The sequence below is a fragment of the Lipotes vexillifer genome, unplaced genomic scaffold, assembly GCF_000442215.2.
Source record: "Lipotes vexillifer unplaced genomic scaffold, Lipotes_vexillifer_v1.1 scaffold102, whole genome shotgun sequence".
Lineage (NCBI taxonomy): Eukaryota > Metazoa > Chordata > Mammalia > Artiodactyla > Lipotidae > Lipotes > Lipotes vexillifer.
Genome location: NW_006786541.1, coordinates 4,015,224 through 4,031,928, shown reverse-complemented (window position 1 = coordinate 4,031,928; position 16,705 = coordinate 4,015,224). Strand labels below are relative to the sequence as shown.

The 16,705-nt window shown below is 39.0% G+C and overlaps 1 protein-coding gene across 2 annotated transcripts in view; it reads right to left on the bottom strand.

Moving 5' to 3' along the window:
• SLTM (SAFB like transcription modulator) overlaps positions 1-11,776 on the bottom strand; it is a 47,277-nt gene extending 35,501 nt beyond the window's left edge. For both annotated transcript variants that reach the window (XM_007458898.1, XM_007458899.1), the window contains exons 1-2: positions 11,527-11,776; positions 10,478-10,565 (exon numbers count right to left, since the gene is read on the bottom strand). In XM_007458898.1, coding sequence (XP_007458960.1) covers positions 10,478-10,565; positions 11,527-11,688 — 250 coding nt within the window. In that variant the 5' untranslated portion in view covers positions 11,689-11,776. The remainder of the gene's footprint in view (positions 1-10,477; positions 10,566-11,526) is intronic.
• Positions 11,777-16,705: the final 4,929 nt, after the last annotated feature.

Here is a 16,705-nt window from a genome sequence, read left to right as displayed (position 1 = left end):
GGGGGGGGGGGCGGGGAGAAGAAAAGAAAAGTGAAACAAGATACTGGTCCTTTCCAAATATGTGAAAAGATTAAGAGTAAAGAGTTTTCTTTATCCACTGAGGTAAAAGAGGTCTTCATGTCCCTGAGGGCTTGTGTGACTCAAAAGAGAAACAAAATGTTGAGCTTAGTGGTATTTGTATTTTAAAGAAAATACAAATTAGAAGTTACTAAAAGGGCAACAAGAGAGCTGTTCCTTCCTTACAAAAGAAAACAGTATCAGGTGAGAAAGAGCTCTCTAAATTGTTTTATCACGTTTAGACAAAGTTCCATAATATAAAAACTTTAAAGATGCTACCTTTGAGAAGTAAGCTTTTTAAAACTATAGGATTGGGACTTCCTAGTGGTCCAGTGGTAAAGAATCTGCCTTCTAATGCAGGGGATGAGGGTTTGATCCCTGGTCAGGGAAGTAAGACCCCACATGCCACGGGGCAACTAAGCCCACATGCCACAACTACTGAGCTGGCGCGCCACAACCACTGAGCTGGCACACCTCAACTAGAGCCCGCGTGTCACAAACTACAGAGCCCATGCACCACAACTACAGACCCCATGGCCCTGAAGCCCGTGCACAACGAAGAGCCACAGGGCTCAACGAAGATCCCGCGTGCCGTGACTAAGACCCAACACAGCCAAAAATAAATTAAATAAATAAATAAAATAAAACTATAGGATTCCACCCCCCAACACACACACCACCAAATAACCTACAGAGTAGACCTTTTGGGTGAACTCCTTCAGATCATTTGCAAATACTATTTACTCTTTACAAATCTAAAATGCTTTACAGTTTGCAAAGCACTTTATTTTTTTTAATTTATTTTATTATATTTTATTTTTGGCTGCATTGGGTCTTCATTGCTGTGCATGGCCTTTCTCTAGTTGTGGCGAGCAAGGGCTACTCTTCATTGCAGTGTGCGGGCTTCTCACTGCAGTGGCTTCTCTTGTTGTGGAGCACGGGCGTGCAGGCTTCAGTAGTTGTGGCTCGCATGCTCTAGATCACAGGCTCAGCAGTTGTGGCTCACGGGCCTAGCCGCTCTGCAGTATGGGGGATCTTCCCAGACCAAGGCTCAAACGCATGTCCCCTGCATTGGCAGGTGGATTCTTAACCACTGCACCACCAGGGAAGTCCCGCAAAGCACTAAGAAAAAAAAGGTCAACTGATTTTTCCTAGCACCCCATGGTACATAGGGCCGGTAATCACAATTTTACAAAAGAGAAAATGAACCCGAGGTTACACAGCTTGCCCAAAGCTAGTAAATGGCATTGTCAGAACTGGAAGCCAAGGCTTCTCTTTTCCAGTCTTAAATTCTTTCCACTTCATCTTACTATGACCTACTTAAAAGACATTATTCTAGTAAGCAGTGGTTAATTAACTCAATTTAAAGATACCATCTTTGAAATGGCAGCCCTCATCATAATGACAAGCTACATATACTATGCACATTCCATGGTGAGTTTCACTTGCCTTAGTTTCCTTAAAGGAAAACCAAATTACACTACACCAACCAAAACAACAGCAGTCACTACCACTGCTTAAGCAGCTTCCACAGTGCAGACACTAGGATAAATGCTTCATATGTATTAATGCCTTTATTTTATCCTCTTAACTAGTCCCATTTTACAAAACAGGAAACTAATGCTGAAAAGTTAATCAGATTACAAAGTTAGTAAGGGTAGTGCTTCAGTTTAATCCCAGGCCTATTCCCACTCCTCAAAAACCACAAAACCATTGACGTTCAAGTAGCTACAATGTGCCAGTTGTTAAAAATGTTATGTCTTTTAGCATGAACACAGGCTCCACAAGCCACATCCATAAAATTTTAAAATGTGAGAGTCACAGAGATTACGTAACTTGCCCCATGACAAACAGGCAACAAGAGGCAGAGGTACACAAAAAGGTCCATGTTTGCTATCCCTTATTGTTTTTAACAGATGTATCACATGAAAGCACTGGACACAATGTGTCATAAGCTTGTAAACATAAAAACCACAAGGAGGAGATTTTCAAACATACAGTGATGAAACTTTAATAATAATCTGATAGGTACATAATATTTAAGAAAACTGACATTTCACACACTAGTTTTTGACTCCTCTCATGATCCGTAACTCTGCACTTGTTTTCACACGATGAATTAGAAACTATACTGTAATTTCTTCCTTTATGAAAAAAAGTATCACCCCTTCACCATACAAAAATAATTCACATCTTCAAAAGCTATGATGTTCATCACCCAGCCCAGAACCTAGTACAATGCTATATAATAAGTAGATACTCAAGCATTATATATATCCTGACTGATAATGGTGTAGGTTATAGGTTGGATGCTAGCAGTAAACAAGGTCTGGATTTCTATTGAGAATTTCTACCAGCCCTCACTGGGACAAAGGTAAGACGTGACACGCCAGTCAAACTAGCATCATGTGCAACCCCATCCTGTCAGTAAGGACTGTAAACTACAACTTTAATGATGTTACAAAGTACATCGACAGATTCCTAACTTTTATGATGTCACAGGTAAGAAATAACTGAAAAGAAAAATCAAATCCCACTTAATTCAACAAACACCACCAGCTTAGGCACATTTTTGTACAGTCAGTAATCGTTTATACCCCATATCCCATTTAAGCCTATGCTATGAAAGCTCCTACAACAAACTAATAAATGAATCTTTTGTCCTTCCGGGAATCTGGCATATACCACAGAAATGGGAACTGGTCCAAAGCAAAGTAGCACCACCAGGATGAGGAAGCTAACAAAGTGCAATGTAGTCGGAAGCCTAACTTTAATGCTCTGAGGAACAAAACTAGAAAATAAATTGAGTAGTAAAGGTAGTTTGAACAGCAAAATAAAAAATGGAAGCAAAACTACTTAACACATCTCAAATTATCATAGTAGTAACATATAGTTATTTTGAAATTTCACTGCAATGATTTTAGGGTCAAAAGTAAAATGGTAAAGTAAAAATGTATACACCAAAGGAAGACGACACTAGAATACCTCCTTAATTATGCAACATTGTTTTTATGGGTCCACAAATCCTTAGTGAAACCACTGGGGCCAGAAATGTTTCAGAACTGTCAGATTTTAAGACAGTACAATAGTGTGTATACCATTTGTTAATTTAAACCTCCCAGTGGCTTCTGGAACAGTTTCTCTCAATCAATCACGGAAACATTTGTGCAATGAAATATATGAATATTAACATCAATTAGGATAAATCAAGACTGTAAGTAGCCTCACTTTTGCCACCAAACTTAAGAAAAAACTTCATTTTCAGAATGTTTGTATTTCAAAATTAACAATAAAGAATTTTGGATGGCAATTTGGTTTTCTCCTTCAAAGGCAAACTGGTCCTTACAAGGTTTGGTAATTTTCCTTTTCAAGTCCAGAATACCTCCAGAAACAAAATGAAACAAAAAATCCACTTAACAAGTAGATTTTAAAGTAATTTTGCCAAAAAAGTTTTGTGGCTGAGTACTTTTCCCCTAAACATTTACAGAAGCTATGAAACGTAGAAAATGTTCAGTCATAAAATTTCTGTTGGATAAGAGCGGGGAAGACTCAGACAAGGCCAAACTGAACAACACTGATGTTTCCAGCAACAACCTCTCCTCAACTGTATGAAATCTTAAAACAATCACGTACTACGCCTTGTGTTAACCATTTGCATATATGTTTTAGTCTCTCTCCTATTAAAATGGTATTTCACTAATGAAATCAGTTTCCTAAAAGGCTTTGCACACTGTCCTAAACATAGCAGTCGTCCAACAGGTCATTTTATTATTTTTTTAAAATCTACCGTAAAGATATTTCATACTCATTATAATAAAATAAATCTGGAACACACCAAATATATATTTTTAAAAATCTCTTAACTGTGTCATCTAAAGACAACCAAACTGAACATCCACACACACTTGTGAGCATTTGCACAAGATTTTAAAAGGCAGCAAGAATGTAACTTGAGTTCTTAACGGATTACTTTTCTATCCTATCAATAAAAAGAAAATAGCACTGCTTAACTCAGCATTATTGTGAGCATCAAATAAAGCAATGTGAAAGTGTTTTGAAAACTGTAACAGAGAACTAATTGCAAACTGACAGGCAGAAAGAGATGAATGAAAATGATGCTAAGTTTTAAGCTGCAATCTAGAGCAGCCAGTGGTTAACCCTAGCTGCATGCGAATCACCTGGGGAACTTTTAGAAAATACTGATTCCTGGGCCCCCAAACAGAGTAACCAAAACCAACTCTCTGGGGGGCAGGAGCCTGGTATCTGTATTTTTAAAAACTCAGATGACTCTAATGTAGAGCAGACTGAGCATAACTGAAGAAGCTGGAGTGAGAAGAACATAAAAGGTTACCGTTTTCAGATTCTCCAGACTAGAAAAAATTTAAATTCTACCTACCTTCAACAAAACACCTTGAGTAGGTATGAACCGGTATTAATTCTCGACAAGGTTAAAAAAAAAAAAATCCTTAAACATAAATCTCCTATGAGTACATGCACATGTACATATATACCTTAGATCATGTTATCTGTGATAAAATTCGAGTGGTGGAATTACAGGCAATTTTCACTTTTTTGTACTTTTCTGGATTATCTAATTTTTAAAATGAAAACATTTCACTTTTATAATCTGGAAAACAATTCTGTAAAGCCATAATACAAACTACTATTCCAGGTTACCAGAACTGCCACATAAGGCTAACTCAGGCTGTGGAGTTTATGGTGTGAATGGTTAACTCCCAGAATTGCACCACACCGAGGCCCTTTTAATTGTAATGTGTGAGAACTAACTTACAGTTGATTAAATAAATCAGCAAATTTCAGCCTTAAACCCTAAGCCATTGTTCAGTCTCTTCATTAAAGTCATTTCTGATGCCACCAACTGATAATAATGACTGCTTTTTCCTCTAATTCCTGGACAATTCTCACTTTATTTTACATGAGTTCATGAAAGAGAAGAAAAAGTCTGAAGTCTTCGGTCCTTAATTCAAAATGCCTAGGAGATGAATGACATGGGAGAAAGACACTGTCATAAAGTACTAGAAAATTTTATCTATCTCCCCACCAGGATCCTTGACACACACCATATTTGACACAATAAAAAAGCTGGAAAAAGTACAAAAGTGCTTTGATGATAAACATAATCCACCATATACAACTGCATAAGTCAAATGCAGGTTTTAATGGCTGAGGTAAAAGGGCCTGATTTTGTGAAATGAAAATGACATACACAACTTCTGAGGTTGGACAATATTCCAGCAAAAGTTATGAGGCTTTCCAACGCAGCAACAACTTGGTGAGGGATAAAAGGCGAGGGCCATGATTCACATACTCTAAAAGTAAGTACATTTCACAATCAGTGTTTAAGGAGAAGCCACTAGTGCTGTTGAGAAAAGCACCTTAAAAAGAAAAACTGTTTGGAAAATAGTAAAGACTATTAATCTCTGATAGACTGCTGCCTACAAAGAAATATGCAATTAAAATAAGCACCAAAAGAAACATTTTTAAAAGCAGCTGTTAAGAAAGTCATCATATGGCCCTCAGTATTCATTCAACAAACCTGTTATGTGCCAAGCAATATGCTAGGCATTACAGAGATGAATGTAAATAAAACACTATGTCCTCACCCCCACAAAGCTTCTAGCCCAGTGGGTACCCAAAAAAGATTTACGACAATTTTGTCCCCAAAATGTTTCTCGGGCTTCCCTGGTGGCGCAGTGGTTGAGAGTCCGCCTGCAGATGCAGGGGACACGGGTTCGTGCCCTGGTCCGGGAGGATCCCACATGCCGCGGAGCGGCTGGGACCGTGGGCCATGGCCGCTGAGCCTACGCGTCCGGAGCCTGTGCTCCGCAATGGGAGAGGCCACAACAGTGAGAGGCCCATGTACCGCAAAAAAAAAAAAAAAAAATGTTTCTCAATGCCACAGTTCTGATTAAAGTTTCCTTAACACCCAAACACACAACAGTTTAAAAAAAAAGCAAGCATTCCAGTGCACTATGATACTAAATTATAAGAAATTCATTTTATGTGGTTGATTACTATATTCTTATTTGGCATACAAATTTTAGAAAGCTTTATACAGTAAACAAGTAATTAATTATACTGAGTGTGGTACTTTCCACACATAATCAGGCATTGTTTGGATAAACCTGCAACCCCAAAATATACTTGTTTCTGTAGTGGGAACAAAACAGATTTTATATAGCAGTTTGAATCTTTTTTACACCTGCAAGTACTGTAAGTGAGTTTCAATTCGGTAAGTACTGATTACATATACTTCTGAATATTGCACTGATTAACTACTTAAAGCAACTTTTGCTGAAGTTTAGAGGTGACTCAAAGGTTGAATATCCAAAAGAATGACATGCTGTTTACAGGTGAACTGAAAGAAAGTTTACATCTATAATCTCTAAAAGAAGCTAATGAGGAGTTAGCTCTACCTGTTTAACCGCTTTCTTAACACACACCCAAATGATGACAGTAACTCTCATTGGTGAAGCGCTCTTCTAGGTTACTTATTAAAAATTTCACAGCAAAGAGAATGTGAAAAGACTCAGAAGTGAGAACCAATCTAAGCTTAAAATTTCACCCCACTAACTCTATGCAAATAGATTTTACAAATATGTCAACCATAAATATTAGGACCCGCTATAACATTATCAACATTAGTTACAAGTTTGTGAGTTTGTGCTTGTAATAACAGCATTTTTTAAAATATTCTACAATATACTTAAGAATGCAGATGCCTTTTCCTCTAATCTGTCAAAACATAATCATTTTAACACAAAAAAATTGTTTGAGAAATAGTGACCCTGCACTTATAAGAGAACGAACTTAGTATTGCACCTAACTTTTCAAGACCCATGAAGCTTCTCTTGCCTTATCATTCAACATCATTTAATTTTATTGCTACATTAAGCCACATCATCATAAGAATTATTTATTTTGCCTAACAAGCTATTAAATGTGGTGTCTTGCTGTTGTCTACATGACTGCCTCTAAGTAATCCCTTTCTTTATTCTTATCCTTTTCTAGTATTCCCAGATAAAGATATCCATACTGACTGAGGACCTATGAGTTTTCCTGTTTCTTCCTTACACATCTATTTTAGCTAAAAAAAGAATTTTTCTTCTGGCTCCTAGCTACATATAATTATTCAATTTCAGAATTAAGAGACCCTTACAGATGGTCTAGTAAATTTTCCAATTTTATAAAAAAGGAAGTATACCCATTGAAGGAAAAGTAGTATGACTAAGATCCAATTACTTTTAAGATAGATACTGCTAAGTGAAACAAGATGTGACAAAAAGAACATCATATTACAATACTATTTAATTTCTTGAATCCTTAGTTTTAAAAATCTGTTAATTATTAATATTTTTTAAAGTTTCCCTATTCAAGTTTGATGTCTAAAAATTATTTTTAAACTTAATTTAAAATTTAAAATAATCTTATAAGCATCTTAAATGTAAATTAATTCAAACTAGGTTCTTAGTTTGGGATTTACATTATGTTGTTTCTCATTCACAGGATTTTCAGAACAATGATAAATGGAACTCAAGGAGACAAGCGCTATTTATCACACATGTCCCAGAATGAGTCTCATGAAGTACTCAGTTGTAGTGTGCTGCAGACAGACAATTAATGTTACGACTCCTGACTAAATACTACAAGATACCTTAACATCAGAGTTATGGAAAAATTAAATTTCAAGTATCCTTATAATCCATATAAAAGGAAAAAATTAACATACTTATATATATATATATATACACACACATACATACATATACATATGTACACTGAAAAACTTCTTAAAACGGTATACTGCTGAATTTATTGCTAAAGGTAGGATGAGTGAAGCTCCTAATGACTAAAACAGAAAGGGATGCACAGAGAAATTAAAAGTAGGTGAGAATGAATAAATCAAATGAGATTTACTTTACATGCTAAAATCAGTAATCAGCTTAAATATAAATTTGGGACTATGATTAATACATAACATCTATCAAACTACCACAATATACTAAATAAATGACATGAATCAAAATCATGATAAGAAATCACAATAAGAAACATGGTTAATTCCTGATGTACTTATTTCTGAATTTTTTATGCTTCCTCATTTTGAAATTGCCTCTGAGTTTGTCAGCAGAGGCTTCTCAACACAAGCTTCTCTAACACAGGGAAATGTATCTCTCAAAGTGATACACTGAGTTAAGAATTACATTAAAAGCCACAGATCTTCAAGATAACTTTGTTACTCCTCTAAACACCATTTCTACCTCTGCCATTCCCATTCCATCCAGAAAATGCTTCTTTGCCCTTTTCAATTTCCTTTGGCACAAATAGGGCACTCTTGCAAACCTACAAAAACTCTCAGTGAGATGGCATCAAGATGTGCCTGGTCCCAATACTCATGCAAATTGCTTAAGATCAAACTTGACTATTTCCTTCTTTTCAAGGTTAGTCCATTCAACCATTTTACTCTAGTTCAATCAATCTACAGCAGAGAGTAGCATTTAGGATCACTTAAAGCAGTAAAGAGTGTTAGGTTTTTAAAATGCTGCAGCTGCATGGAACTGTATGTAGGTACCAGGATCCAGATACCCACATCATTCATGCCCACCCTCTGACACTGTCCTTATAGGACTGAGGGAGAAATCCGTAATTATTCAAGTAAGTATTTCCCTTCCAGAACCTTTTAAATATATCTAAGTCCCATTTATATTGTTAAAATGTTAATTTAAAACAACCTTTACCTATTCATTAAATCACCATATCCTAGAAATATATTCTGGCCTACTTTAAAAGTTATAAAATCGAAATCATTAACATATCCCTATAACTTAAAACTTTTTATTTTTAAGCTAATTAGTCATGGATTTTTTTCCCTACCTTGTTAGTATGATTGGTAAGGTCTTTTTGAATTTCACTGAAAATTAGAATGTTTAATGGCATAAATGCAAATTAAGTTCACCAAATCAAACAAAATACTAAACACAAAGGTTATAAAATTTTAATATACTAGAGAAAACAGCAAGGAGCCAAGGTGAAAGATTTGGTAGGAATTCCATCAATACTCTGCCAATTGTGGGGCAAGGTAGACATGTATTAAACCGTATTTTATTCTTCAGGTCTTCACACTATGAAGGAAGAAATATGAAACTTGACTTAGTAATTTTTTCAGAAGAAAGAACTGGTCTCACTTTCAGGTCAGCTTCAGCCAAATCTTAAGGGCTACTAGTCACCCAAAGCCTGGCAACAGTAACTTTTCTTCCTTGACCCAACAAGGCAGAGTGCCAGAGGGAAATAGCAAAGAGTAGCACTATATAAACAGGGCAAGTGGCACAAGAGCAGAGGCAAGTTATATAACCAAAATATATTTTAAAATATGTTTATAACTCGTAACAACCTTTGCCTTTGGTTGGTTTCTTGTTTGGAGTATCAGTTGAAACAGTTAATTCAATATTATCTGGATCGCCTCCTTCCTCTTCAATAGCCTACATTAGAAAGAGAAGTTAATATGCTACACAGTCTATCTAAACTTATTTTTAAAAACGAAATGAAAAAAAAAATTAGCAAACCTCAAGCCTCAAGACATTAGAATTGCCAGTCATTTCATAAACCAACTTCACAAAGGAGCAATTAAACTACACGAGTGAGAGAAACTTTCAGGAAGAAATATAATTAGGTATCAAAATCACATGGAGTTTTACATATTACCCAGTCGAGAAAATTAACTAACACATATTATCATTTTGAACAAAAGTCTAAATATCCTCGATTGCAGAAAAGTTGCTAGCTACGAAAGTAAAGAACTAAAAGGAGCTTTCCTAATTTCTATAGTACAAACTTATTTCTCCTCTACTACAATTCCAACGCTCACTCAAACCAGAAAGATAATCAGGGAAGAAAAAGAAGATTATTGCGCTAATGCAAAAACTGAAAACCCAGCGGAAAACAAACCCTTTCTCTTACCCACCCATCAACTCCCACTACCAATTACCCCCCAATATGGGGAGGAAACGGTTGGACACAATTAAATGGTAACTTCGCAGAAGTCACCAAAGTAACGAGTCCCTACGAGGCCAAGAAATGCACGCGCTCACCATAGCTAAAGGCTGGGGGCCGAGCGCCTCCCGGGTCTCCACGATCGCCCTTGGGAGGCCGCGCCGGCCGTCCGCAGCCTGGCAGAGACGTCCCGGGGGATGCAGGGGTGCGCTGGGCTGCGGCGGCCGGTCCCGGGCGGCTCGAGGGCCCCTCGCAGGCCAGGCCCCTTTTCTTCCTTGACCCAACAAGGCAGAGTGCCAGAGGGAAATAGCAAAGAGTAGCACTATATAAACAGGGCAAGTGGCACAAGAGCAGAGGCAAGTTATATAACCAAAATATATTTTAAAATATGTTTATAACTCGTAACAACCTTTGCCTTTGGTTGGTTTCTTGTTTGGAGTATCAGTTGAAACAGTTAATTCAATATTATCTGGATCGCCTCCTTCCTCTTCAATAGCCTACATTAGAAAGAGAAGTTAATATGCTACACAGTCTATCTAAACTTATTTTTAAAAACGAAATGAAAAAAAAAATTAGCAAACCTCAAGCCTCAAGACATTAGAATTGCCAGTCATTTCATAAACCAACTTCACAAAGGAGCAATTAAACTACACGAGTGAGAGAAACTTTCAGGAAGAAATATAATTAGGTATCAAAATCACATGGAGTTTTACATATTACCCAGTCGAGAAAATTAACTAACACATATTATCATTTTGAACAAAAGTCTAAATATCCTCGATTGCAGAAAAGTTGCTAGCTACGAAAGTAAAGAACTAAAAGGAGCTTTCCTAATTTCTATAGTACAAACTTATTTCTCCTCTACTACAATTCCAACGCTCACTCAAACCAGAAAGATAATCAGGGAAGAAAAAGAAGATTATTGCGCTAATGCAAAAACTGAAAACCCAGCGGAAAACAAACCCTTTCTCTTACCCACCCATCAACTCCCACTACCAATTACCCCCCAATATGGGGAGGAAACGGTTGGACACAATTAAATGGTAACTTCGCAGAAGTCACCAAAGTAACGAGTCCCTACGAGGCCAAGAAATGCACGCGCTCACCATAGCTAAAGGCTGGGGGCCGAGCGCCTCCCGGGTCTCCACGATCGCCCTTGGGAGGCCGCGCCGGCCGTCCGCAGCCTGGCAGAGACGTCCCGGGGGATGCAGGGGTGCGCTGGGCTGCGGCGGCCGGTCCCGGGCGGCTCGAGGGCCCCTCGCAGGCCAGGCCCGGCGCGCGGGGGCGGGGGCGCCGCAAGAGGGTCCTCGCCCTCCCGCGCGCGCGGGCGCCGCCCGGGACCTCCCCACCTCGCCGCCCCGCGGGCCCCGGCGGCTGCGAGCGGACGGGGGCTGCGGCGGAAGTGGGGGCTCCGAGGCGCGGCCTAAGCTCGCCTTCCCGGACCTAGCCGGGCCTCACCTGCTTGAGTCGGGAAACGAGCACAGTCTTGACTCCGGTGATGTCCAGGTTCCGCCGTTTCAGCTCGGACTTGAGATCGATGACCCGCAGATCGGTGATCTTTTTACCTTCCGCCTGACCTGAGGCGGCCGAGGCTGCCACAGCACCGGTAGCGGCAGCCATCTTAGAAGAACAGCGCGCTGCCTAGGCAGCGAGTGAGCTGCAGGGCGGCGGCAGCAGCTCCAACTTCAACTCAGGCCTCGCCGGCCGCCGGCGCCGCACAGCGCTGCGCACAATGAGCCACTAGCCCCGCCCCCTGTCCGCCACCCCGGCGCAACCTGCAGCCTCAACTAGCACCCGGATGAGGGGCGCGCGTGCGCACTGGCGGGAGGCGGGGGACGGCGCCCAGCGCGCGCTGCGGAGCCGGCCGCTGCCACCTGGGCGGTGCGACTACACCCCACACCCTGCGTGGACTGGGAGGTCAGGCGCGTTCAACCGCACCAACGTCCGTCGTGCCGCTGTTCCCCACCGCTTCGTTAGCCATTTTCTGGAAGTGTCTCGAGTCTTGAGCAACAGCAGTGCGCTGGGCACTCTCGGCATAGATAGTGCGCGCGTCACTCAACACAAACCAAGGGGCGTGTGCGCGCCCTAAACCTCTTGCAGGGAAATACTTTATCGGTTCTGCTGAATAAGCGAAAAAATGTGGCCACTGTGCACGAACTAACTAGGTTCCCCGAGTTCCGTTCGAAGGCCGGAAAGAAACTCTGGGGCGGTTAATATAAAGAGTATAAAGGTTATAAGAATATAATAGGGCTGGCCTGTGTGACAAGTCCCACTAGCTGTCTCGGGAAAACATGCCTGTGCTCAAGAGAATTAGTCTATTCTAGGGCTGCCCATCTCACTGAAAAAGCAGGACAACTTCTCTTCTGCACTGGCCTCAGTTTGCCATCCTCCCCGGGGGTCCTGATGGCTCAACACAAAATTGATTACTAAATAAGGAATTTAGTTTGTAAGTACTTGTTACCGTTCTCATACACTGTGTTCACCGTTTTGTCCCCCTCGAAATTTAGGATTCCAAGAACAATGACAATCCTCTTCGGCGGGGCTAGCCTGTACAAGTGAGTAACTTTAGGCACTATTATTAATCACCAAAGCATAAGCATTTATGGAATAAAACTATTCTATAAATTTCATGAATAGAGTATGACACACAACACTGGCATTTCCTAGTTTTAAAGTTGATGAGGTCTGTGTCACTTTAGGTTGCTTTTCTCATTAACTAATTAGAGCAAAATGAGAAAAACTGGATATTATAAAATAATACCCGCCAGTTAGGTAGTTTTTTTATGGTTTATAATGCACTTTGACATGCAATAATCCCTTAATCTTTCTGCATTCTCTGAGGTAAATCTCTGCAAGCCTTAGAGAGATTAAATGGCTTGTCCGTGTTCACATAGCTGGTATGTGGCCGAACTGGTGCTCTTAGTTGCCCCTCACCAGCTCCTTAGTTGTGGCATGTGAACTCTTAGTTGCGGCATGCATGTGGGATCTAGTTCCCTGGCCAGGGATGGAACCCAGGCCCCCTGCATTGGCAGCAGTCTCCCAAACCCACCTCTGTCTCTATTACAAGTAGATTCATAGTCATAGAATATTAGAACTCAAAGGATCTTTAGAAATATTCTGGCTCATTCACCTCTCTCTCTCTCTCTCTCTCTCTCTCTCTCTCTCTTTAATAGATGAAGATTTTAAGATTTTTACCTAGGGACTCCACAATTAATTACTGACCAAATTGGCACTAAACCTCAGTTCTCATGCCAGTGTCTTTTCCACCCTGCTCCCACCTTCTGTGGACACTTGTAAAGAGGGGTTATATTAACCCAAAGCTAATGTTATATGTAAAATGAATGAGTTTTTGTCTTTAAAAAAAATCAAATAATGGAGTTATCTTACAATGGAGACCTCTACCTTCTGATCTGATGCACCGGAGGATACATCACCTGCCAAATTGCCAAGAATGTTTAACCTAAATCTCATCATGAGAAAACAATCAGACAAATCTAATTGTAGGACATTGCATAAAATAACTGCTCTGGGGACTTCCCTGGTGGTGCAGTGGTTAAGACTCTGTGCTCCCAATGCAGGGGGGCCCCATCCCTGGTCAGGGAACTAGATCCCACATGCATGCCGCAACTAAGAGTTCACATGCCACAACTAAGGAGCTGGTGAGGGGCAATTAAGACCTGGTGCCACCAAATAAATAAATAAAAGTAATATCTAAAACAACAACAACAACAAAAAAACTGCTCTGAACTCTTAAACAAAGCAGTGCTGATGTCCGTTGGTATCAGTGCAGGATTGGTTCCAGCAACCCCTCAGATACCAAAATCTGCAGATGCTCAAGTCCCTTATATAAAACAGTGTAGCATTTGCCTATTACCTATGTACATCCTCCTGCATATTTAAAATCATCTCTAGATTACTTATAATACCAAATACAATGTAAATGCTGTGTAAATAATTGTAAACACGATGCAAGTGCTATGTAAACAGTCACCAGTACATGGCAAATTCAAGTTTTGCTTTTTGGAAATTTCTGGAATTGGGGGGAATATTTTTGATCCACAGTTGGTTGAATCCATGGATGGTTGAATGCATGGCTATGGAGGTTCCAACTATATCATGAAAGTAAAAGTAGTAGAGCAGTTCTACAATACAGATACATGATAACTAAACTTTATGTGTGAATGTTGTTTGGAACCTGGATCAAAGAATGAAAAAGCGGCTTAAATGGACAATTGGGAAATTTGAGGCAATTGGGAAATGTGGCTTTGTATTAGATTGTGTTATGGTACCAATGTTAAATATCTGGAGTGTTATATCATGGTTATGTAGAATGTTCTAGCTCTTAGGAGATATTTGCTGAGGTTCTTAGAAGTGAAGTGTCATTCTGTCTGCAATTTACTTTCAAATGGGAAAGAGAGGCAGAGAGCCCAGCATGAGAAAGAGAAAGAGATGTGACAATAAGTTAAAATAAATGTGGCAAGATGTTAATAATTGGTGAGACAAATGTGACAAAATTAGGCAAAATTAACAATTAGGAAATCTAGATGAAAGGCATAAGATTGTTCACTGTATGCAGTTTAAATTTTTTATAGGTTTGAAGTTATTCAAATTAAGTTGGGGGAAAATCCACACATAAATCTAATTTTTTGTAATAGAGAAAAAATAAAATGGACACTATATTTTTTCACTTTTAACGTGTAGGATATTTAATTTTGTCATTTAACCTATGATTCTTGCTTTTTGGAATTATCTAAATAAGCCACCTTTAAATGAATCTTTTTTAGTACACTATTTTTTTCCTCTTTTCATCTTTTAGTGAAATATATTTAGGTGAAGAAACATGATGCACTTATTTCTACATCAAGAACACTGCTAGAAAATTGACAACTTAAAAAAAATTTTTATTGCAGTATAGTTGATTTACAATGTTGTGTTAGTTTCAGGTGTACAGCAAAGTGAATCTGTTATACATATATCCACTGATAACTTATATTTTATGTATAAAGTCTCTTGCCATTTACTGAGTACTTCTGCACTCATTATTTTATTGTTTTTTCAAATGTTAACATCAACTTTATTTATGTTCATCCAAAACAAGAAAGGTTCAAAATGACTTTCAAAATTGGAAAGTATGCAACCAATCTGTGCTACAACCACATGATGAGATACTATTTAATAATAACAAAAAATAACTTTCAAGCCACCTAAGACACAGAAGTAACTTAAATGCATATGGCTAAGTAAAGAAGCCACTCTGAATAAGGTTTCATATTATATGATCTGATTTATTTTACATTCTGAAAAGGACAAAATTATACAGACGTTAAAAAGATCAGGGTTCCATGGGGGTCCAGGGTGCTGAATATGTGGTGAATGTACGATAACTTTTATTTTTAACATCTTTATTGGTATTGGAGTATAATTGCTTTACAATGTTGTCTTAGTTTCTGCTGCATGACGAAGTGAATCAGCTATACGTATACATATATCCCCATGTACCCTACCTCTTGTGTCTCCCTCCCACCCTCCCTATACCACCCCTGTAGGTGGTCACAAAGCACTGAGCTGATCTCCCTGTGCTGTGCAGCTGCTTCCCACTAGCTAGCTGTTTTACATTTGGTAGTGTATATATGTCAATGCTGCCCTCTCACTTCGTCCCAGCTTACCCTTCCCCCTCCCCACGTCCTCAAGTCCATTCTCTATGTCTGCATCTTTATTCCTGTCCTCACCCTAGGTTCATCAGAACCTTTTTTTTTTTTTACATTCCATATATCCATATATATGTGTAAGCATACAGTATTTGTTTTTTCTTTCTGACTTACTTCACTCTGTATGACTCTAGGTCCATCCACCGCACTACAAATAATTCAATTTCATTTCTTTTCATGGCTGAGTAATATTCCATTGTATATATGTGCCACATCTTTATCCACTCATCTGTCGATGGACACTTACTTTGCTTCCATGTCCTGGCTATTGTAAATAGAGCTGCAATGAACATTGTGGTACATGACTCCTTTTGAATTATGGTTTTCTCAGCGTATATGCCCAGTAGTGGGATTGATGAGTCATATGGTAGTTCTATTTTTAGTTTTTTAAGGAACGACCATACTGTTCTCCATAGTGGCTGTATCAATTTACATTCCCACCAACAGTGCAAGAGGGTTCCCTTTTCTCCACACCCTCTCCAGCATTTATTGTTTGTAGATTTTTTGATGATGGCCATTCTGACTGGTGTGAGATGATACCTCATAATAGTTTTGATTTGCATTTCTCTAATGATTAGTGATGTTGAGCATCCTTTCATGTGTTTGTTGGCCATCTGTATATCTTCTTTGGAGAAATGTCTATTTAGATCTCCCACCCATATTTGGATTGGGTTGTTTGTTTTTTGGATATTGAGCTGCATGAGCTGCCCTTTGTCAGTTGCTTCATTTGCAAATATTTTCTCCCATTCTGAGGGCTGTCTTTTCGTCTTCTTTATGGTTTCCTTGCTGTGCAAAAGCTTTTAAGTTTCATTAGGTCCCATTTGTTTATTTTTGTTTTTATTTCCATTTCTCTAGGAGGTGGGCCTAAAAGGATCTTGCTGTGATTTATGGCATAGAGTGTTCTGCCTATGTTTTCCTCTAAGTATTTT